Raw genomic sequence first — 24340 nt, 5'->3', positions numbered from 1 at the left:
AACCATAGAACAGTAAAGCCGGATCTTAACAGTAGTAAAAGGCACTGACTTCTGGAAGCATAATTGGATACAAGGGAGGAAGAAGTCATTCATTGTGCCAAGGTGCCTACATGCCTTAACGTTAGAAGTACAGAAGTAATCAAAATGCACAAGTGTGCAGGTAAAAATTCTTTTAATGAACAATGAGTACAGTACAAAGGCATAGAAATGAGTATAAATAAGTTATACAGACATAGGGGGTGATAAAAATCCCCACATGTGAATGCATGCAAAATGTGTCAATAAAGTTACTTGTAGCTCACTGGCATGGTCAGTGCTGAGGACAAATTACACCATCGTGCAGACAAGAAAGTACCAGCCGAATACATGAACAAGCCGGCTACACATCATAGGTTAACAATTGATAATACAGCAGAAGACCAGAGGCCAGTATAGAGCTTACCAGAGCGACAAGAGCGTGCAGACACACACAGGGGAGGTCCCGTGTGCAGGCAGCAGGGAGCCGGCTTCTGCGAACGCTGGTAACCACGGTAAGCATCGGGTAACCAAGAAGCCCTTCCCTTGGTTACCCGATATTTACCTTCGTTACCAGCATCCGCCGCTCTCACACTGCCAGTGCCGGCTCCCTGTTCCCTGCACTCCTAGCCACAGTACACATCGGGTTAATTACCCGATGTGTACTCCAGCTACGTGTGCAGAGAGCAGGGAGCCAGCACTGACAGCTGAGAGCAGCGGACGCTGGTAACGAAGGTAAATATCGGGTAACCAAGGGAAGGGCTTCTTGGTTACCCGATGTTTACATTGGTTACCAGCGTCCGCAGAAGCCGGCTCCTGCTGCCTGCACATTTAGTTGTTGCTCTGTTGCTGTCACACACAGCGATGTGTGCTTCACAGCGGGAGAGAAACAACTAAAAAATGGTCCAGGACATTCAGCAACAACCAACGACCTCACAGCAGTGGCCAGGTTGTTGCTGGATGTCACACACAGCAACATCGCTAGCAAGTTGTGCCTCAGCAGCGATGTTGCTAGCGATGTTGCTTAGTGTGACGGTACCTTAAACTCAGCTAACAGTTTCATTCAGCAGTTACAGGAGGGGCCGACACCTAGTGAAGTGCTGCAATCTGCATTTCAAAAGCAAAGGGTTTAGGAGGTCCAATCACTGATGTGGACACTGAAAAGTGCTGAAATTTGCAGAACAAACACAGTGAAAGGGCTGTACTGGCCATTTGGCAATTGCCAGGAGGGCTAGTACCTACCTTGGGATGCTCTGACACTTGGTATCTCCCAATATATTCAGCACCACAGGATGGAGAAGAGAGGGGTGTGCCAAGTTCTGTTTCCCAGGCTGCAGCAATGCATGATGGAATTTTTAGTAATAGCACACAGTAAGCTTGGAGAGGGGAAGATATCGATGTAAACATCAGAGCTGCTGCTGGGAGACACCAAGTGATGCTAGCTGGATGATAAATGCTTTGTATTACTATAATAAGAATATGGATGCCTTTAGTGGCACATAGCACGATTAATAAAATAAAAAAAACACACAAAAATTAGAAATATGATTGACTAGGTAGACCATATTAATAAATAAGATTTTTATATCTGATTAGCAGACATTAAAACGGTTGTCCTCAAAAAAAAAAAAATCTGCAAATTGATCTGCAGTACAAAATTTAATATGATCCTCTTTGAGCCCAACAGGGAATTTATCTCCAACTTCATCCTACTCAATATTTATTATTTTCTTGTTGCGTGTAGTCAGTCTCTGTGCACTGCTATAAAGCTGTCAGACTGATTGAGGAATCTGAAGCTGGAGATCTCCTTACTGAGCATAACGTGGGTTAAAACATATTTCTTACCCTATCACAGCCGTGCTGTCAGCCACTGACTAAGGTATGTGTGATACAGCTCGTGTCAGTTGAGACACAGGTCTGGGGAATGTCTTCTGTCTATAGCCCATCCTGACACAGGACTAGGATAGGCTGCCGTTTGAATTATGTAGGAGACTCCATTTTCTCCTGTTCTTGGAGACCTCCTTTAAAAGGTGCCCATACACATTAAATCAGGTGCCCAACTGCTATCTCTCCTACTTCCTCTATAAGCAAACTTGCAGCCTAGCATTATTGTTATCTCTTTGAAAAGGCCACTGCCATACTCATTTGGCAGAGGCTTATCTTCACAAAAAAACAAAAGGATCATATGCTAATATTTAGTAGGCCAAATCTTCCTCTCTCTCATCATCTATTGGTGAAGAATGGGAGGTTCCCGTACACAGACTGTTGGCTGATCCTGCCCATATCAACGTGTTCAGTCAAATTTAGTCTAATGTATATGAACACGATTAGTGTTAATATTTACATGTTCGTCATATGACTACTGAGGCCAGTGATTAGCTGCAGCATCAATGATGGGCGTGATGTCATTGATGCATAACCAAACCAGCGATTCTACAGCAGCAGGTGATTGAATAGGTAAATAATAGTGACTTTATTATGTTAACTCATTTCTAGCTCTCGGCTGGTTATTTAAAAATTCCAGACAACCCCTTTATCAATTTGATATTGAAGAACATTAAAATAAAGCCAATATGTAACATGTTTTTGGTATAGCTCCAATGTAACAGAGATGACAATTAGCAAGTTATATTTTCTATAACCTTGTAATAGCAATATGCAAATGTCTCATTGTTTGGAAAACCACAAATTATTCCAGCTCTCAATTAATGCAGCTGCCATTAAAAAGCAGCTAGCGCATTAGACTTTCCGAAATGAAATCCTAAGCAATAAAATTCATCTTTTATCTACTGTTCTATTGCTATTTATCTAATTGGGTTCTTACTGCATGAATTTCCCCTCAATGTAATGTTTATCAGCTTGACGATCTACAATTGCTGTCTGGACATGTTATCTCAGTTTATAGTCTGTATTTAGCAAAGAGAGAGGCAGAAAGTAACTCCTGGGAGTTTCAGGAAGATATTAAACCGCCTGCATTTATAAATCAGGGTTTGGGTTTTTTTCCCAGAAGAAATCCAAATTATATGTCAGCTCAAAATTAACAATTTCTCATTTGACCTGGCTTTTCTAATTTTATGTATGAAAATGACTTGCCAAGATCTTCTCATATTTTAGCAGCAGCAATAAAAGTTTGTATCAGGCAGAAATAGAGATTCTTTCTAAAATGAAAAGGCAGGCTTTTGAACAATGTACGGGAAAAAAAAAACTTTTCAGAAATCAATGCAGTAGGTAGTTTGCTTGAGGGCAGCCAAATAAAATGTGCTAACAAAACACAATGTTGTATTATTACTGCAATTGGATGCTTTGATTCGGAACCAAAAGAACAGTGTGTAGCCTAGCCGCTGTTTTTTTTTTGATTATCAGTATGGCCATATAATGACCACTTCAATATATCGTGTTCACACCAATTATCCCCTCCATTTAATATGAGTGAAGCTTAATGCTACTGCTCTTATCTTTTCAATTAAGGAATCTTTTTGACAGCTTGGTCGTTTCCAAAGATTTGTGATCTGTAGTACAACATTAATGATCTGTTTGGGCGTTAAGACACAAAGTGACAATGCAATTTATAAAATACTTTATTTTTTGTAGGTTCATTTTGTACAAAAATACATTTCAGATACTTTTGCGCAACAAAAGGTTTAAACTACAAAAAAAAACAAAAACAGACTAAAACATGTAATAGTAAAAGGACAGATTGAAGTAAAACAGAAAACATGACGGTCCATTTCCTGGTCAGCTATAAAATGAAAAGCAGATCGGTAGCTTAATAACTTATGGGGAAACTGACCTGCTCAACGACACAACTAAACTGGTTATAAACTAAATTAAAAAAGGTATAACTTTGGAAATGGCAGAGTAGGATTACAAAACAATTCACTTTTACAGCATATGTACACTGAAATGGGAAAAGTGCAGAGCGCAGACAATTACAGCTGCAGACTTTACAACAGACGGCGCACACACACTTCCTCAATAAATGATCCTTAATAAAAAATAATAAAACAGATTAAAAGCAATTTTATACAGTATTTAAACACACCACAAAATCTGAACATAGAAAAACTGGCCTAAAACTCCAATGTTTTCTTTCCTTGTAAATTGCACCTTGTTTCTTCAGAAGTAAATCAGAAAATCGTGAAGACCAGCTTTTTTTTCCCCTTCTTTTCAAATCAAACATCCACACAAACAACACTTAATCTAGGAGAAAATAGGTACTTTACAAATCTTTGAAAGTCAGCCCTGCCCGTGGGCAGTATCAAGCCTGTTTTCCTCTTGACAGATTTTTAAATTGGTTCTGCCACTCTGAATTGCGCATCAGTAGTCAGATGAGTTTTTCTTTCTTCATTATGCCATTGTGTAACCATAGCTTCCGCAGTGCAATGCCACAAGAAGCCTGTCCTTAAGGATTTCCTTACTCGGGTATTCCGGCAATTTAAGCATATTGATGCTGAAAGACAAAAACCACCAAAGCCAGCATTATGAATAAACCCAAAAGTGATAGTCAATGGTTGTGAAATACATCTAAATGTAGAAGAAATATTATGATGTTAAAACCTCCCGAAAATTTTACTGTTTAAAGTATGCATAGAAAAGTGAGATTTAGTTATAAGGACAACACCACTTACTATATTGGCACCAAGGGTTGTAATGACAGACATACCAATAGGGAATTTAGACTGTGAGCTCCAATGGGGACAGTGATGATTAGGTCTGTAAATCGTTGTGGACATTAAAATAGTTTTTCACTACTAATGTGATCCCCTTTCTTTTATCCTAAAGGCCACATCACACTAAGCAACATCGCTGCTGAGGCACGACTTTTGTGACGAAGCAGCGATGTTGCTAGTGATGTCGCTGTGTGTGACATCCAGCAACAACCTGGCCCCTGCTGTGAGGTCGCTGTCGCTGGTTATGGCTGAATGTCCTGGACCATTTTTTAGTTGTTGCTCTCCCGCTGTGAAGCACACATCGCTGTGTGTGACAGCAACAGAGCAACAACTAAATGTGCAGCCAGCAGGAGCTGGCTTCGGCGGACGCTGGTAACCATGGTAAACAGCGGGTAACCAAGAAGCCCTTACCTTGGTTACCCGATATTTACCTTCGTTACCAGCATCCGCCGCTCTTAACACTGCCAGTGACAGGCTCCATGCTCTATGCACACGTAGCCGGAGTACACATCGGGTAATTAACCCAATGTGTACTGTGGCTAGGAGTGCAGGGAACAGGGACTGACAGCGTGAGAGCGGCGGACGCTGGTAACGAAGGTAAATATCGGGTAACCAAGGGAAGGGCTTGTTGGTTACGCGATATTTACCGTGGTTACCAGCGTCCGCAGAAGCCAGCTCCCTGCTGCCTGCACACGTAGCAGAGTACACATCGGGTAATTGTGGCTAGGTGTGCAGGGAGCCAGCGCTAAGCGGTGCGCGCTGGTAACCAAGTTAAATATCGGGTTGGTTACCCGATATTTACCTTAGTTACCAAGTGCAGCATGCTTCCACGCATCGCTGCTGGCTGAGGGCTGGTCACTGGTTGCTGGTGAGATCTGCCTGTGTGACAGCTCACCAGCAACCCGTGTAGTGACGCTCCAGCGATCCCTGCCAGGTCAGGTTGCTGGTGGGATCGCTGGAGCGTCACTTAGTGTGACGGTACCTTAACTCTTCCTAACACTTTCCTAATATCCTTCTGCTATCTACTCTCCTCCTGTAAACTTATCTCTAAGAGGCTCATACATACCTTTATTGTTGCTGTAGCATTTATCCTTCCGGCTGCAGATCAGAATCAAACCAACTGTGAATTGCACGTCACTAGTGGGGGCTGAGAGAAGAGTGAAATGTGAGCTGGGCATGCGTGCCCAAACTGTTGTCACTAACCGAAAGGCAGCCCCGCCCTAAGCAGTGACATGCCTTGCTCAGTTGGTCCGATTCCAGTCTGCAGCCGGAAGGATCAAAGCTACAACAATAATAAAAGGTAATTAAGGATACCCTTACAGGACGAGAGTAGATAGCAGACGTATATTAGGAAAGTGTTAGTTAGGAAGAGTTAGAATAAAAGAAAGCAGATCACTTTAGTAGTGGAAAACTTATTTAATGGCACTATATAAGTGAGTACAATAAATAAATAAATAAATGGTTATTTAAAGGGGGTTTTCCATCTCAAATATTTCTGATATTCACAAGATATGTCTTAAATATATAGTAGATGCAAGTCCCAGGGCCTACATCATACCGGAGCATGGGACCCTACTGTGCAGTGATGTCAGTGGAGAGGTGGTTACTATGCAAATCAATGGAAATTCTCACCATTTCTCTATGGCACGTCGGGACCCTGGTCTCAAAATAGACAAAGCGCCAAATAGAAACTATACATTTATACTATAGCCTGTGGATATGTCATAGAAATAGAAAAGATAATTCTGATAATTTTAATAAGTGCATTGACTTACATTGGTGATATATACACATACATGTATTACATACAAATGGGCCACCTCTGGCTAAAAGTTGGTTTGTAAAAAGAAAAGTCTTTTTTTTCTCCCTCTAGTTGCTTCATAATGTACATGATAATCTTACACTGTATTGCATAAACTTTTAGTTTACCTAAAATAAAAGAATATAGTAAAAAAATATTCCTTAGATTTATTTAACTCCTGATGTTTCCCAAGAATGATACACTCCTATTGGAAGAATTCCGCTCCATTCTGTGGTTTCATTGAAAAAGGATCTGGCAGCTCTCTGAACATGTCTGCTTTATGTTGGGTTCACATCACATTTTAGGTCTCTTTCAGCATCATGTGTTAAGCTTCTATCTAAATACCCCAAAATTTAGATCATTATGTCAGGTTTTCTTAACACTGCCAGAGAGGAAATCAGAGTCCAAGGTTTCATATTTTGGACTACATTTGCCAGTTTGAAGTCAGGTGCAAGTGTGAAAACAGTTTTTTGGGTTCTTAGATGAAAGCCCCAGATGGTGCTCTGAACAGAGTGCAGAATGTGGGGGGAAACCAGCCTTAGTAATTCTTGCATTCTCCAAGTTATGGTGATGCTCAGGTATCTTTCTTAGATATCTGCGCAAAGCTGTTCCTCTATTACTACATGTAGAATTTCATTACAAAATTGAACACTGGGTGTTACGAATTGGGGGTGTCTACATACAATTTGGCACTGTCTAATCAGAGCTAACTATGTAGAAACACACCCATTACCAAGGAGGGAATGGTAAAACCTAGCTAGCAATTTGTAGGAATAACAGAGGAATATCACATTACAGAATTGTTATAATATGAGGAATACAAGCATTTGCTTAAATATTTAGAAAACAAAAAGTGGTCAACTTATCAGCTCAACTTGAATCCTTGTCTTCTAGATCCAGTAAGTTTCTTTAGACTGGATGAATGGATAATAAATCTCAGCTGGTTCCCAGGTAGTAACGTAGTTATAAGTTAGTTGAATTTTTATTAAGCATTCAAAGGAAAAATTAAATAAAAAAAAAAAAAAACGAACACCTCAAAACTATTAAAGAGGACATGTCAGCATGATTTTATAATGTAAAGACATGGCTATAATGAAGCTGTAATATGGATTACGTTGCTGCATTTGGTGAAAAGAATCACTTTATCGTTCTTCTTTAATCACCATTTGAAGTTTTCTGCTAATTAGATTTTGGTGCATAGGGGCTGGACTCTACCCTAGGTCTTCTCCTCCCTGTCTGTGATTCAGTCGGGCTGCCTGCCTCTGGTCTGTGAATGATAGGTCACTGGTTTCCAGTGATCTGCCTCCTCTGTTTGAAATCTTGCTCCAGCACCATCATTGTTGTGGATATCAATATACCCAGTACTACAACGCCATTAAAGTCCTGTCATGTCTTTACATTACAAAACCCTGCTGACAGGTTCTCTTTAAAATCCATCTTAATATCAGGAAAGAGTAGAGAAGAAGAAAATAGGGTTTAAAAAGACATATCAGGTGATGCAATTTTCTAAATAAAGGTTTTCGTTTGTTTTTTACATTTTTCTCTTGGGAATGCTTTATAACAGTTCAACTAAGTTGTATTTACATTTACTAAAAAAAGATGTTCCAGAATTGGTGATCGAACCTTTTTAATGACTGATCGCTTTCCCTGTATGAGGGTTCTGTGATAACTTCAAATTAACTTCGCATCAATAAGGAACATCTGGCCATTTGTGTGGGGGTGAACTTTTCCTAATTATGCTAGACGTATTGTTGCTTTGTTTGGAGAGTCAAGGGACATGGGCCATTGTTTCATGTGGGACTGTCCCATGCCCTTCTTGTAAGCTAACTAGTGGAATGCCTCCCGATAGTGCATTTCGTCAGCTCCCAGCGGTGTAGAAGTCTGTGTCATCTGAAGGACAAATGAACTATCGAACAATAAAGGAACAGCCATGAATCTCTTCCCCCAATTCTTTGGGACACAATGCCCTGAAATGGGAGATGAGGTATATAAAATTAGGGCCTGCTCATAGCACCGGTGATTCTACAGTACTTCAGGCAAGGGATGATTGTTCCAGCTGGCTGTTTACAGAACTGCTCCACTATCCAACACTGAGTCCATTAATTAGTTTAGAGAACTCTGGTTGGCACTATCTTGTCATCTGGCCACATACCTCGTTGTGTTCGATTGGCTTCTTAAGTTTGCAACCATCATTTCTCAGTGGGTGCCTGCCAAAAGCAGGATGCTGCTGGCTGGGATAGTGGCCTTGGATGCCCCGAAGTGGTGAAGGTTCTAATACTTGGTGAATCAGTGGAAGAGTGAGACTGTCACTTGCACCATCTAGTGTCATTGCTGGAAATGTAATATATACTGTTGTCTATCAAAGTCTTACCGGAGTATGATAACCTCACCCTGTGTTTGAGTTGTACTCTGCCCAAGGGAAAGAAGTATGGGCATTCAGTAGGATGAGCCCTCGTATGTGCGGTCTTTCTAAAGATAGCCAAGCCTACGGACGAGAGCACCCCTGACTCTTGTGCCTCCACAGGTGCACTTAGACGTTGTTAATCATTGAGTGAGACTTCTATCTGGGCTGGTAAGCCTAGAAACTGCAGGTTCTGAAGCCAATAAATACAAAACACACAATCTTTTCCGAGAAAAATCAGTCTCATCTTGGCAATAAGGAACAATTAACATCTATGCCAAAAAAGCCATCTGAAACAAAACCAGGCTCGAGCCCATATAAGCTGGCTCATTTTCTGGCAGAAGCTTATCGGTCTCAGATCCTGCCCAGTACAACTGAAGAAAACTAGGCTAAAAAATGCTTTTAATGTGATATGATATATAAAATGATAAAAAAAAAGCACTAATACAATGGTATTAAAGTCGTCTTAATAATCTAAGTATACAGAATGAATGTCCACATGAAATTTAAGATGTGAATTTCTGAACATACCATGTACTAGATGTTGGGAGCAGATTTGATGTGTATGCCACAGCAGCAATGGTGAAATTTTGGAGCCCACTTCCTCCCATGATAAATGCAAAACCGCCATGAGGCACTCTGGAACTAAACAAAATGACAAACAAACCATGACTTATTACATATGTAGATGTCTGATACAGTGTAATAATGGCAGCACATGAGTTGTTGACATAAATGCATATTATTGTTGCTGCAATCCATGTGTAACATGAAACTACATGAAAGAATTAGACCAAATATAGGAAACAAGAAGGAAATAAATTGAAACCCAGTCAACTAAGAAATGAAGCAACTGACAAATCAAATGCCAAGTGTTTATTACAAACATATACTTGAAGTAATAGCTGCAATGTTTGAAGATCTTTTCAACTAGTAAATGGCCTGTATTTGTGTGGAGACATTAAAATCAGCGCTTGAAACATAAGACCCATAAACAGACCTAACGCTGGCCATGCATGGTAAGATGTCGCATTCTTTGGGCATGTTCTTGTAGACCAAATATGTGCCCTTCGTCCAATCAGATTCATAGTCTGCTTAAAGGAAGTGTCAACCCCAAAATGCTAATTAAACCACTTCTACAGGTATGATACCAAAATCATAGCCGTAATATATATTATATATAAAGTATGATTTTTCATGAAAAAGACAATTGTCTGGGTGACCCCAAACTTTTGAACTTTAGTGTACTTAAAGTTTGGATCTTTGTTATTAGCTAAAAATTTCTTCACGTCTTTAAAAGCATACTAAGCCACTTTCTCAACAGCTTTCTTTTTTGGTTCAAACACATTGTCCGTCATCACTTTCTGAATATCAAAAATCACAAAAATGCCTATCTTCATTTTTGGATTGGACCGTCCCTGAAATTTGGCACACAGGTACTTAGAACTCTCTCCTACTCTCAGTAGAGCTTTCACAAACTGCCTCATCAGTCCAAGCTTAATATGGAGTGGTGGCAGGAGAACTTTAGTGGGATCAACTAAACTTTCCACAATTATGTTCTTGAATCCAGATTGCAAAGATGTTCTTTGGCTCCAGTGATGAGTCCTATCCCAGCTGTCCCATTCACACAAAAAGTATGGGTATTTTTTGTATCCTCCTTGCTGCCCAAGGAGCAAAGAGAGAACTTTCAGATCACCACATATTGACCATCCTTGATACATATAGTTCAATTTCTTGAGGAGAAAAAAAAAAGTCTAAATTCTCATAGCTTTCCCTCAAGTGCACAGAATGCCCTACCGGCACTGATGCATACTTGCTGCCATTGTGCAGTAGCATCTTTCAGACTATTTTTGAATGAATCAATAAAGAGTCTCCACTCACTCACATTGTACTCCATGTTACATTTTTCCGTGAGCCCTGGGACAGCACTGCAACACACTAGAGCACAGTCTGTACCATGAAAAATATCCACTAGAGGTCACACAAAAGGGTCAAAGTATGGTGCAAGAAAAAAAAGTCTATGGAGTCAGTATCTGTGAAAATAAAACCTGTACTGATGGAAATTTTTTGATATTTTTATTGCGTATATATAAAAAAAAATCACCTCTTACTTTTCAAACAATTTTACTCTCGCAGACCAGTGAAATCATCTCGTAAGTGGGGAGATTCCACACAATTTCACCAACAAAGAAAGCGAGAGGACTAGTGCCAAAATAAGGAATGCTTACTTGCAATAACTAAGTCGGCTGCACGAGTATGCAACATTGCCAGAGATATTATAGCAGCACACTGTTGTCAAGAGAGGCAACTGATAAACTGGGCTGAAGAGAGCTCTGAGAGGTGGTGTACAGTGATGTTTTGAGAGGGACACAGACTGTGCCAGGGTCAAGAAGGATATATAACTACATACAAAGACCAGGACCACTACTATGGGCTCTGTTCAAGACATTGCCTTTTTTTTTAAACTATGTACAAGTTTAAGTCTCCTGCCATACAATAACTTGCTTATATACAAACACTTGAATATTTCTGTGCTTCTATGTATTAGGGCTAATAACTGCTGACAGCACTCTAAGACAGGGCTGGGTAGAACTACAAAGCCAAAGGGATGAAAACCGCGACCCGCACCAATAATTCCTTTGCTGCTGTTGCTGCCCAATGTCTCCCCCCTGGCGGAAAACTGTCTTAGGCTGGTTTCACACTACGTCTTTTTAACATCCGTCCTTAACGTTATTTTAGCGGACAAGCGGATCCAGTGCAAATGCGTTTTCATTTCAATGCATTTGCAATGGACTCGCGTTAACCTCCGTTCACCTGCGTTTGCGTGCGTTATAGTGAGGATCCAGTGACTTGCAGTTTTTTAACATGTTTCAAAAACGCTACTTGTAGCGTTTTTGAGCTCCGTCCAAATACTGCAAATTGCTGGATCCTGACTATAACGCACGCAAACGCAGGTGAACGCTGGCGTGCTGATAGACAGGATCCTGCTTTTGTACTGAGCATGCCCAGAACCAGTCTCGCGTGATCTGTCTATCTCTCTACTCCCTCCCTCACCCTCTCTCTCTATCTCTGTCTTTCCCCCTTCCTCTCTCTCCCACCTGAGAGCTGCGGACACTCGTAACCAAGGTAAATATCGCGTAACCACTTCTCTTAGTTACCCGATGTTTACGTTGGTTACGCGTGCAGGCAGCCCTGCTCCTGGCAGCTGCAGACACTCGTAACCAAGATAAATATCGGGTATCCAAGGCCGATGTTTACCTTGGTTACCAGCGTCTGCAGCTGTCAGAAGCCTCCTCCCAGTCTAGTTCCCCTCACTCCCGATCACATGACTCCAATGCCCGCCCCTAAACATCCAGTGCAGGATCCTGCAAAATAACATATGCGTTTGCATACGTTATTTGCTGTAAAAGCAGGATCCGTACTTCCGCTAAAAAAACGTTTTCAGCGGATGTTAAAAAGACGTAGTGTGAAACTAGCCTTAGAGAAAGGCTCCATAGGACACTCCCGGTCAGCAGTAACTTCTTGTGACAAATTCTGTACCTAACGCTGACCAGGAGTGAACTATGGAGCCTCCTTCTCATAATAAGGCGTCATGGGTCACTGACGATCAGCGTCAGGCACAGAAGTTTTCACAAGCATGAGAAATTACGGGTCTGCTGACTGGGAGTGACCTATGGAGCCTTGTTCAGAGAAAGTTCTCAGAACAAAACTCCACAGGAATCAATGGGCCAATGGGTGTCATGGGACATTACACCATTTTGGATTACATCTGAACTTCAAGGATTTCTTTTTAATCAATACATTGGTGAAAGAGGGAGTATGGGGGAGTCTTTAATTAAACAAACATTTTTTTTCCTTAGTGTGTGTTAATTCTACACTTGCCAGATTAGTAATGGGGATGTTTGACAGACACCTCACCATTACTAACTCGTTGGCTTGATGCCAGCAATAAATTCACAGCTGACATCAACCCCAAAAGAATTACCCCGATAGCCACCGCACCAGGACACTGGGAAGAGCAGGGCAAAGTGCCAGAATCGCTGCATCTAATGGATGTGCCACTTCTGGGGTGGCTGCAAACCGCTATTTTCAGGCTGTGAAGGGCCAAATAACTATGAGCCTTCCCAATCTGATAACACCAGCTCCGACCTGTCTGCTTAACTGGTTCTAAAAAAAAAAAAAAAAAAAGAAAGATGGACCCCACGCCATTTTTTTTTAAATTTACATAAATAATTTTAAAAAAATAGCGTTGAGTCCCACCTATTTTTGATAACCAGCCATGGTAAAGTAGAAATCTGAGGGCTGCAGCTTCCAGCTGTCTGCTTTACCTGCGATGGTTATCAAAAATAGGTGGGAGGCCACATTATTTTTTTTCTTCATTATTGTTTACAGCAGCATACAGGCATCTTCCCCTTGCAATAAAGATTGTGTGACTCCGCTGTAGATTTTCAACAAACTTAGCATGCGAACAGCACTCAAACTTGGACACACTTTTTTTTTTTTTATTAAAAAAAAGGTCAGTGTTCAAGTTTGAGCCCCAAGCATCCGGTGTCCTTTACGAACCCCGAACTTTAGGCTATGTGCCCACGCTACAGGATTTGCCGCGGATTTGCCGCGGATTTTGCCGCGGATTTACCGCGGATTTGACGAAAATCTGCAGCAGCAGCACTTCCAAGCCATTTCAATGGCATTTTGGAAATGCTGTGCCCATGCTGCGGATTTTTCCGCGGCGGACTTGCCGCGGATTTTGATCCGGAAAAATCTGCAGCATGTCAATTGTTTGGTGCAGATTTTGTGCGGATTTTTGGTTTTGAATGGGGGAAAAAAAAAAAATGAAATCCGCATCAAAATCCGCGGCAAATCCGCGGTAAATCCGCGGTAAATTCGCGGCAAATCCGCGGGTGCGGATTTGCCGCGAAAGTCGCGGATTTTCAGGCAAAAAAATCCGCAGGGACATTCTAGCGTGGGCACATAGCCTTACTGTTCAAGTTCGCTCATCCCTAGTGTTGAGACTAAAGTTATTAATGATTGCAAAACATTCATCTAAGGTTTGTGTGGGCGCACGTGTGTGCGTCTGACCCTGCATTTCTGAGATTTATGACCTGAATGGTGCTATGTTTGCTATTAGGGCTCTTTTCCATCTGCGATTTCATGTGCGAGTGCCATCTGCTAAAAAAAAAAAATCGGATTGCACTCGCACCAGTGTTGATCAATGATGCAGTTTCATTTGTCCTGTTTTTTTGATACAATCACAGCATACTGCGTTTTGTAGCGAGTCTCAGCTCTCGCACCCACATACAAGCCTATGGGAGCGAGGGGGGGGGTAAAAAAAAAAAAAAAAAAAAAAAAAAAAAATCGCAATACGGATGGAATACGCATGTCATACGGATCCTTGGTATGAAAAATCTACAGGCTCGCATACCAATCACACGGTACTTGCATGCCATATGGAAGCTATGTGAGAATTAAGACGCAGACCATACGCATTACACTTTTCTGGGCGCGTATCGCAGAGATTATTTATTCGCAAATGGAAAAGAGCCCTTATAGTCATCATAAAGTATCCCTCCGTCAGACAGTGGGGGAAAAAGTATTTAGTCAGCTACCAATTGTGCAAGTTCTCCCACTTAAAAAGAGGAGAGGCCTGTAATTGACATCATAGGTAGACTACAACTATGAAGGACAAAATGAGAAAACAAATCCAGAAAATCACCTGGTCTGATTTGGCAAGATTTTTTTTGCAAATTATGGTGGAAAATAAGTATTTGGTCAATAACAAAAGTTCATCTCAATATTTTGTTATATATTTCTTTGTTGGCAATGACAGGGGTCAAATGTTTCCAGTAAGTCTTCACAAGGTTGGCACACACTGTTGGTGGTATGTTGGCCCATTCCTCCATGCAGATCTCTTCTAGAGCAGTGATGTTTTGGGCCTGTTGCTGGGCAACACAGACTTTCAACTCCCTCCAAAGGTTTTCTATGGGGTTGAGATCTGTAGACTGGACTAGGCCACTCCAGGACCTTCATATGCTTCTTACAAAGCCACTCCTTTGTTGCCCTGGTGGTGTGCTTGGGATCATTATCATGCTGAAAGACTCAGCCACATTTAATCTCCAATGCCCTTTGATACGGTGGTCCCAGCTCTATGCAGGTCATCCACTAGGTCCCCTCGTGTGGTTTCGGGATTTTTGCTCACCGTTCTTGTGATCATTTTGACACCACGGGGTGAGCTCTTGCGTGAAGCCCCAGATTGAGGGAGATTATCAGTGGTCTTGTATGTCTTCCATTTTCTTATTATTGCTCCCACATTTGATTTCATCACACCAATTTGATTGCCTATTGCAGATTCAGTCTTCCCAGCCTGGTGCAGGGCTACAATTTTGTTTCTGGTGTCCTTCGACAGCTCTTTGTTCTCCACCATAGTGAAGTTTACAGTGACAGTTTGAGGTTGTGGACAGGTGTATTTTATACTGATAAGTTCAAACAGGTGCCATTACTACAGGTAATGAATGGAGGACAGAGGAGCCTCTTAAAGAAGAAGTTACAGGTCTGTGAGAGCCAGAAATGTTGCATGTTTTTAGATGACTAAATACTTATTTTCCACCATAATTAGCAAAAAAAAAAATCTTACCAATTCAGACAAGGTGATTTTCTGGATTTGTTTTATCATTTTGTCTCTTAGTTGTGGTCTACCTATGATGTCAATTACAGGCCTCTCATCTTTTTAAATGGGAGAACTTGCACAATTCACTCTCACTGTATATAAGCTGTGTGTGCAAAAAATCTAAATAGTCATTTGTAATATATTGGGGCACAGATTTTCTGTTAAGAAAATTTCTAATAGGTGATGGAAATGTTACAACGCTAATGTTAAAGGATTGGAAAAATGTCCAAGTTTAGTGACCCACCAATGTGAACAATCATCTATGATATAGCAAGCATTCATTATACCACATTAAAATGTGAGATTATAAAACCAAAATGTGTATGTCCTTTCAAGATATAAAATTATTTATATACTGTTTGTTTGTCTATATATACATACACACACACACACACACACACACACACACACACACATTTTTTGTTTAAAAGGAAAACACAATGAAAGGCTTTACTGTATAGTGAAACATTCATCAAAATTTCTAACTGAATGTTTCATCCCCAAAAGGCTTAGGTGAGAAGAGAGCACTAAATATATTGTGATTTACACTTTCTTTTGCTGTTGCCTTTTGGCTGCTTTTTACTTTTATAGTCTGTTTACAATAAAACGTCATATTGCTGTACGGCAGCCGAGGGAAGGTTTAGAGGGAATACAAAATCTACACATTGTAGTGGTCTACCAGAGCATTACCGAACACAGATATCCTCGGACTGAATATATGCACTTGAAAAAAATGTATTTTATAGGTCATTATTCAACAGCAGATTCTAGCAACATGACTACTATATAAATCAGCATTTTTCTGGAAGCAATAGGAATTATTGTAGGCAAGTGTCCATTTTAAGCAGTTGGGAAAAGGTTAGAAGATAGACTTCTTTGTATAGGATTTATGTAAAGCTTTGCATTGATCTATATCCATACCATAGTACTGCTTCATAAACAATGGAACTATCAGAATTCAAGTCATTGCAATATTACTATAAGGCGGATATACAGCAGGAGACACAATACAACTATCAGAGCTCAAGCTATTCCATTATGACTGTAAGGCACATATACAGCGGGAGACAAAAACATCTCAGTTATTCTTAAAGACATCCAGGAATCTTAAAAGCTGCAATCATAGATGCATTTGTTTTACCATATCCATTGAATTAATTTTATGGTGTGCAGTCAGGGGACGGAATGTTTGATTTTTTGTCGCTGAAGTGGTACTAAAGCTATGCTTAGACAGAGATGAGATCGTAATGGAGAAACACACAGGAATAGACTGAAGCAGAGGAAGACTGCATATATATTTCTTCATAAAGACAAAAAATTTAACCATTCGTAAGCTGAATCAAACTGTATTTAATTCAAGGGTTTGATGGCCAGTAAATGGTAGAGCAGCTTTTAATTATATATATTATATACATATATAAATACACACAAAGCAGATGTGACAAATAAACATACCCCTATTCAAATGTCATGTCAAAAAAATTATACCATTTCAGAGCTTTTTCCACCTTTAGGCTATGTGACCACGGGACAATGTACCCGTGGATTTTGCTGCGGAAAACCCGCAGATTTATCTGGATTTTCCAGATAAATCCGCAGGTTCTAGCAAGTACAGACACTCCCCAATGTTATCCTATGGGATTTGATTGCGGTATGTGCGGCTGTGGAAAATGCTGCGGATTTCCCGCAGTCGCACGTAACTGCATGTCCATTATTCATGCGGAATTATCTGAGGAATTTCCGCTCCTCCATTATGGAGGTAGAGGGCGAGATGTCAGCAGGGATTTCCCACAGGTTTACCGCAACAAAAATGCTCGAATCCCGCAGCGATTGATAGCTGCGGATTCCAGGGAGCAGCTGCGTGAAACCTGTGGAAAAATACGCGGGTACGTAGTCCCATGGGCACATAGTCTTAGGCTGTGCGCACACAATGCGTTTTTAATCGCATTATTCAATGCATTTTAACCTGAAGGTAATCACGGCACCAAAGGTAATAAGAATCCAGAAGTCTAATGCACATGGTATTTAGTCCTTGCAGATTTAAATCTACAACATGATAATTCTTGCAGCGTTTATACTGCAGATTTCACCCATTCTAATGAATAAAAAAATCTGCACTAAAAAGGCGCAGCAAAAACATGAATTTTTGCAGTTGTGTTTTTCCTGCCAAGAAATGCAGGAATTGTGCAGAAATGTCTGCACATAGCTTTAGTGTAACCCCTAATCGGTGTTTTTCAATTGAAAATAAAAACCAGAAGTCTTTTTAGATGGAAAAAGAAAAAATAAATAACTAATATAACATGGTTGCATAAATATGCACACCCTTAAACTCATTCTTTGAGGATCCTTTGAATTTACAACAACATTCAGTCTCTTTGGGAGGGAGTAGAGATGAGCGGACCTGATAAAGTTCGGGTTCTGCGGGTTCAGCCGGGATTTAGATAAAGTTCTGCTCTGGACCCAAACTTTATTGGAAATCACTGATTGGGCAGTTCAGCTTTCCGTTCAGATACAGCCAGCTGTAAGCAGATCACTTCTGGGGAGAGGTAGGGGTTTTCTCTTTTGTACACACTACATCCGCTAACGCTGCTTTCACCCCCAGCGTGGGCCGTTCAAAACACTGCAAGCGGCTCGCACTGGGCTGAGCACCGAGTGTACCCGAGCACAGCGATACGGTCAGCATACGTAAAGTACCGGATTTCGAACATCGAGTCTCTGCTCGATACGAACACCAAACTTTACCGTTTGGGTTCACTCATCTCTACGTGGAATTCTATCAGCATGACACATCTATAATTTGCTTTCTTGACCCATTCTTCCTTGAAGTAGCACTCCAATCTGCCAGATTACAAGGGCATGTCCTGTGTACAGCCATTTTCAGGTCACCCATAGAATTGGATTCAAGTATGGGCTGTGGTTGGGCAATTGCAAAATTATAAAAAATTTTCTGCTGAAGTGATTCTTTTGTTGATCTGGAGGTATCTTTAGCGTTGCTTTCAAGGATGAAAGCTAAAATTCCTCTCCTTTTGCTTTTAGAGCCCGACGTTTTTCATTAAATTGAATGCTACTTGCAACTGTTTGTTATTGCCTCCATATTCAAGCTCCAGTTCCAGCTGCCAAACAATAATGCTGCCTCCACCATGCTTCCACTGAGTGTATGGTGTGCTTTTGGTGAAGCGGAGTGTTGGCTTAATGCCAAACAATTATGGCCAAAAAGATCAACCTTTGTTTCATCAGACCTTACATTTATCCACATGGTTTTAGCCGACTTGATGTAGGTTTTGGCCAAATCATAGCCAGGCTTGGATGTTTTTACTTTATAAGAAAAGGACTCCATCTTGCTAACCTACCAACTAGCCCATACATATGAAGAATACATGAAATTGTTGTATCATGCAGTACATAACCAGTACTTGCCAGAAAATTCTGCAGCACCTTTGATGTTATTGTAGGCCTCTCGGCAGCCTCTCGCACCAATTTTCTTTTTGTCTTTTCATGAAATTTTGAAGGCCGTACAGTTCTAGGTAATGTCACTGTTGTTGCAAATTTAACCCATTTCTTGATAACTTAATTGTTCAAAAGTATATCTAAAGCCTTGGAAATTTGAAAATTAATTTGCACCCATTTCTTGACTGATAACTTTCAAAAATGAAATCCTTTGCTGTGTTGTAAGCAGTTTACACACCATGCTTTTTGCTGTAAAATGCAACTAAGAAAATCCTACTGGAAATACAAAACTTTATCTGGAGCTAATCAGAACCACTTTAAATGATGGCAGCTGTGTAGCAACTAATATTTAACATAAGTTTAAATGTGACTGGCTAATTCTGAACACAAGTGCATCCTAATTCTAAAGGCCCCGTCACACTAAGCAACATCGCTAGCAACATCGCTGGTAACGAACAACTTTTGTGACGTTGCTAGCGATGTTGCTGTGTGTGACATCCAGCAACAACCTGGCCCCTGCTGTGAGGTCGTTGGTTGTTGCTGAATGTCCTGGGCCATTTTTTAGTTGTTGCTGTCCTGCTGTGAAGCACAGATCGCTGTGTGTGACAGCGAGACAGCAACAACTAAATGTGCAGGCAGCAGGAGCCGGCTTCTGCTGAGGCTGGTAACTAATGTAAACATCGGGTAACCAAGAAGCCCTGTCCTTGGTTACCCGATATTTACCTTTGATACCAGCCTCCTCCGCTCTCACTGCCTGTGCTGCCGGCTCCTGCTCTGTGCACAGATAGCTGCAGCACACATCAGGCAATTAACCCGATGTGTGCTGTAACTAGGAGAGCAAGGAGCCAGCGCTCAGTGTGCGCTGCTCCCTGCTCTGTGCACATTTAGCTGCAGCACACATCGGGTTAATTAACCTGATGTGTGCTGTAACTAGGAGACTGGGGGCTGGACACTGGTTGCTGGTGAGCTCACCAGCAACTCGTGTAGCCACGCTCCAGCGATCCCTGCCAGGTCAGGTTGCTGGTGGGATCGCTGGAGCGTCGCAGTGTGACAGCTCACCAGCAACCTCCTAGCAACTTACCAGCGATCCCTATCGTTGTTGGGATCGCTGGTAAGTTGCTTAGTGTGACTGGACCTTAAGAGGATGTTCACACTTATACAACCACATTATTTTACTTTTATCGTTTGTATTTCCCCGGCAAAATAATTTCAGTTTGTTTACCAACTAATTTGTCCAGATGGGTGACATTAAAAGGTGCAAATAATTCTGAAATTATTATTATATTTTTATGATTTTTTTTACATGCAAAAAAAGCTGACGACATTTTATTAGGGATGTGTAGACGCTTTAGTAACTGTATATACATACACACTTTCTATGCTCTATACGTACATGTAAATAACATGAAATGATTAGTTATCATTCTTTGATCAGAAAACATATAAGTGAACCACCAAAACAGCAGTATTGCTACACATACATGCATACATAACCAAAACAATTCTTTTGTAAATGGTGGCAACCATGCAAGAGTAAGTGCCAGGAAATATAAATTTGTGGTTTTATGACAATTTAAAGGCTGTTCACCTTGTACATCATTTATATATGGCTTTTGCCGGAGCAGTGCTCAGCTGATCTGTGGGTGTGCTGGGTGTCAGACCTCCACCAGTCTCCTATAGATTAGCTATCCTAAAGGCCCTGTCACACACACAGATAATTCTGCGGCAGATCTGTGGTTGCAGTGAAATTGTGGACAATCAGTGACAGGTTTGTGGCTGTGTACAAATGGAATAATATGTCCATGATTTCACTGCAACCACAGATCTGCCAAAGATTTATCTCTGTGTGTGACGGGGCCTTAAGTGCATAAGTCATCAATAATTTAGTCCTGGATATCCCCTTAAAAAGTAATTTGCACCTTTAGCATATACAGTATATAGAAATCATGAAGGTAGTCTTACATACCTGCCTGTTACAAACTGCAAAAGCAAAACTCTCTCCTCCTGTGTAAGTTCTTGAACAACCTCCCAGAACCACTAGAAACAAAAACAGTGAGAAATTAGAAGAAAAAACACCTTGGATAATGTAGCATAAAGGATAATACATTATATCCCCATATTCTGTCATGTTACTTTTTTCCCCTTTAAGACCAAAGGTCCATAAAGGACACAATGCGACATTTTGATCTGTATAGCTATTCTATATAGAAAACACATTTCCCTTTTGTTAATTGCACATGTAAATGTACCTAATTCATCCAGAGAAAATTTTATAAGTATTTCTGGATAATCAATGAGAATATCCCCACAGATATTCATGCAGAGTACAAAAACTCTATAGAAATGTTGCCACCAGCCACACATGAGCCCTGCTCTACAGAGCTGCAAGCATCAATGATCTGCAATAGTGAGGTTATCCAGGAGTTGTATATTGAAGACATCTCTTTATGGTAGGTGATCAATACTAGATCAGTGGGAGTCCAGCACCCCTTTTGCAGCTCCTGTGCAGTATGTACAGGGTACATAGCTGGAAATGCAAGGCTCCGTAGACTGTGCAGTGGCAATTCTTGGATGCTACAGCTCCGGTTATGCTTCTAGGGCACAACAGTCTTCCCATGTCATATTGATATGCAATCCAACAGAATAAATATCTCTCTATTCGTCTCTCTAATATCGTTCACACAATTTTATGTGTTCATGTGGACTCAATGTGCGATAACCAGCATAATGTAGGGAAATATATAGGTTTAAACATACTTAGACAGGGCAATTTTAGAAGTAAAAAATATTTACCTTAATTACTTGATCATCTTTATCATAACCACTAGTATATTCGGTATTCTTGATCCAATCATTCACATCTATTTCTGGCATGCCGGACAGAAGAAGCTCCTTAAATTACAAAATCACCAACGCGTCAATGACCAAATAAGCTTTTAAATACAATGCTAATAAATGTTAATGAAGTGAACCTAGAGGCGGTAGTCCAGGGAAGAAATAGATACCAATGCACATGTCTAAATTAGGCTGCTTTCACACTTACGTTATTTTGCATCAGTCACAATCCGTCGCCTTGAGGAAATACAATATCCTGCAAAATATTTTGCAGGATTCCGTTTTTTTTCCCCCATAGACTTGTATGGGCGACGGATTGTGACTGATGCCCTTGCGTTGCATCCACCGCGTGACGGATCAGTCATGGAGCGACTGGCCGTCGGGCGGCAGGAACGCAGCATGTAATGTTTTTGAGCAGCAGAATCCTTTTGTTTTCACTGCGCATGCTCAGCTCGTGTTTAATCATTGAAATTAATGACTCTCTCGGCGGCCGAACAATCAGCAGATCGGCCGGCTGCGGCTTTTGTGAACTATAAGCTGATCGTCCGGCGGCGGCTTTTGTGAACAATCAGCTGATCGTCCGGCAGCTGGCTACTGTGAACCCGGCCGCCGGGTGATTAGCTGATCGTTCACAATAGCCAGCCGCCGGTAAAACAGTAAAACAAAAAAAAACAAAACAACGGATCGTTATTTTGCAGTATCAGTCACATCAGTTGTGCCACTATCTGCAACGCATCCATTGCATCAGTCACACAACGGATTGCAACTGATGCAAAACGATGCAAGCGTGAAAGCAGCCTTATAAACACAGAAGAAAAGATGTTGAGGCGATGAGGAATCACATTCAATAAAAACACACATAGCCTTTATTAAAGAACAATTAAAAAAAAGATAATTTTGTTTACTTACCGTAAATTCTTTTTCTTATAGTTCCGTATTGGGAGACCCAGACCTTGGGGTGTTTAGCTTCTGCCTCCGGAGGACACACAAAGTACTACACTTAAAAGTGTAGCTCCTCCCTCTGAGCTTATACACCCCCTGGTGAGCCAGTCCCAGCCAGTTTAGTGCAAAAGCTGAAGGAGAATAGCCACCCACAAGTAGAACAGAGCAAGAGCCGGAACAACCGGAGACTCTGTCCACGACAACAGCCGGTGATAACACGCAGAACAAAAAATTGCCAACAGGCAACAGGGAGGGTGCTGGGTCTCCCAATACGGAACTATAAGAAAAAGAATTTACGGTAAGTAAACAACATTCTTTTTCTTTATCGTTCCTTTGGGAGACCCAGACCTTGGGACGTTCCAAAGCAGTCCCTGGGTGGGAATAAACAGAAAAACTAAGAAGTAGGCAGAACCTAACTTCACAAATGGGCGACAGCCGCCTGAAGGATGCGTCTGCCCAAGCTCGCATCTGCCGAAGCATGAGCATGCACTTGGTAGTGCTTCGAGAAGGTATGCAGGCTAGTCCAAGTGGCAACCTGACAGACTTGTTGAGCCGTAGCCTGGTGCCTAAAAGCCCAAGAGGCACCGACAGCTCTGGTCGAGTGTGCCTTGATCCCCGGCGGGGGAGGCACCTGAGTACTCTGGTAGGCGTCCGAAATGGTCGATCTAATCCAACGGGCTAAGGTCGGCTTAGAAGCAGGGAGGCCCTTGCGCCGACCTGTGGTTAGCACAAAAAGAGAGGTGCACCTCCTGAGCGCAGCGGTGCGAGACACATAGATCCGGAGAGCACGCACCAGATCTAGAGTATGCAGCGCTTTTTCAAAGCGATGAACAGGGGCCGGACAGAAGGAAGGTAAGGTAATGTCCTGGTTAAGGTGGAAGGGAGAGACCACCTTAGGAAGAAAGTCCGGAGTCAGACGGAGAACCACCTTGTCTTGATGAAAAACTAAAAAAGGTGACTCCGAGGAGAGCGCAGCCAAATCAGAGACTCTCCTGAGAGAGGTTATGGCAACCAGAAAGACGATACAAAGAAACCTCCCTAAGAGGCTCAAAAGGGGGTTTCTGCAATACCGTGAGGACCAAGTTAAGGTCCCAGGGATCCAAGGGCCGCCGATAAGGCGGAATGATGTGAGACGCGCCTTGCATGAAGGTGCGGACCTGAGCCAGCCGAGCGAGACGCCGCTGGAACAGAACTGACAGAGCTGAGACTTGTCCCTTGAGAGAGTTGAGGGACAGTCCTAGCTGCAGACCGGACTGTAGAAAAGACAGAAGGGTCGGCAAAGAGAATGGCCAAGGAGGATGGCCGGTAGAGCGACACCAGGACAGGAAAATTTTCCAAGTCCTGTGATAGATCTTAGCGGAGGAAGACTTACGGGCCCGAGTCATAGTGGAGATGACTTCAGGAGGAATACAAGAAGCCGTCAAAATCCAGGACTCAAGAGCCACGCTGTCAATTTGAGGGCCGCAGCATTCGGGCGGAAAAATGGACCTTGCGAGAGTAGGTCCACGGCATCTCTACGGACAGTTGGAGCAGGTCCGGATACCAAGCTCGCATGGGCCAGTCCG

General features: G+C 41.7%; 1 protein-coding gene across 4 annotated transcripts in view; it reads right to left on the bottom strand.

The window, feature by feature from the left end:
• Nucleotides 1–3575: 3575 nt before the first annotated feature.
• Nucleotides 3576–24340, bottom strand: part of HACE1 (HECT domain and ankyrin repeat containing E3 ubiquitin protein ligase 1) — a 141031-nt gene continuing 120266 nt past the window's right edge. For 3 of the 4 annotated variants that reach the window (XM_075340089.1, XM_075340091.1, XM_075340090.1), the window contains exons 21-24: nt 21792–21890; nt 20965–21035; nt 9419–9532; nt 3576–4465 (exon numbers count right to left, since the gene is read on the bottom strand). In XM_075340089.1, coding sequence (XP_075196204.1) covers nt 4363–4465; nt 9419–9532; nt 20965–21035; nt 21792–21890 — 387 coding nt within the window. In that variant the 3' untranslated portion in view covers nt 3576–4362. The remainder of the gene's footprint in view (nt 4466–9418; nt 9533–20964; nt 21036–21791; nt 21891–24340) is intronic. The other variant, XM_075340092.1, reaches the window with a different exon arrangement.

Source organism: Anomaloglossus baeobatrachus, chromosome 3 (assembly GCF_048569485.1).
Source record: "Anomaloglossus baeobatrachus isolate aAnoBae1 chromosome 3, aAnoBae1.hap1, whole genome shotgun sequence".
In the NCBI taxonomy this organism is placed as follows: domain Eukaryota; kingdom Metazoa; phylum Chordata; class Amphibia; order Anura; family Aromobatidae; genus Anomaloglossus; species Anomaloglossus baeobatrachus.
The sequence above is the reverse complement of the archived record's forward strand: the minus strand, read 5'-3'. Positions and strand labels throughout refer to the sequence as shown.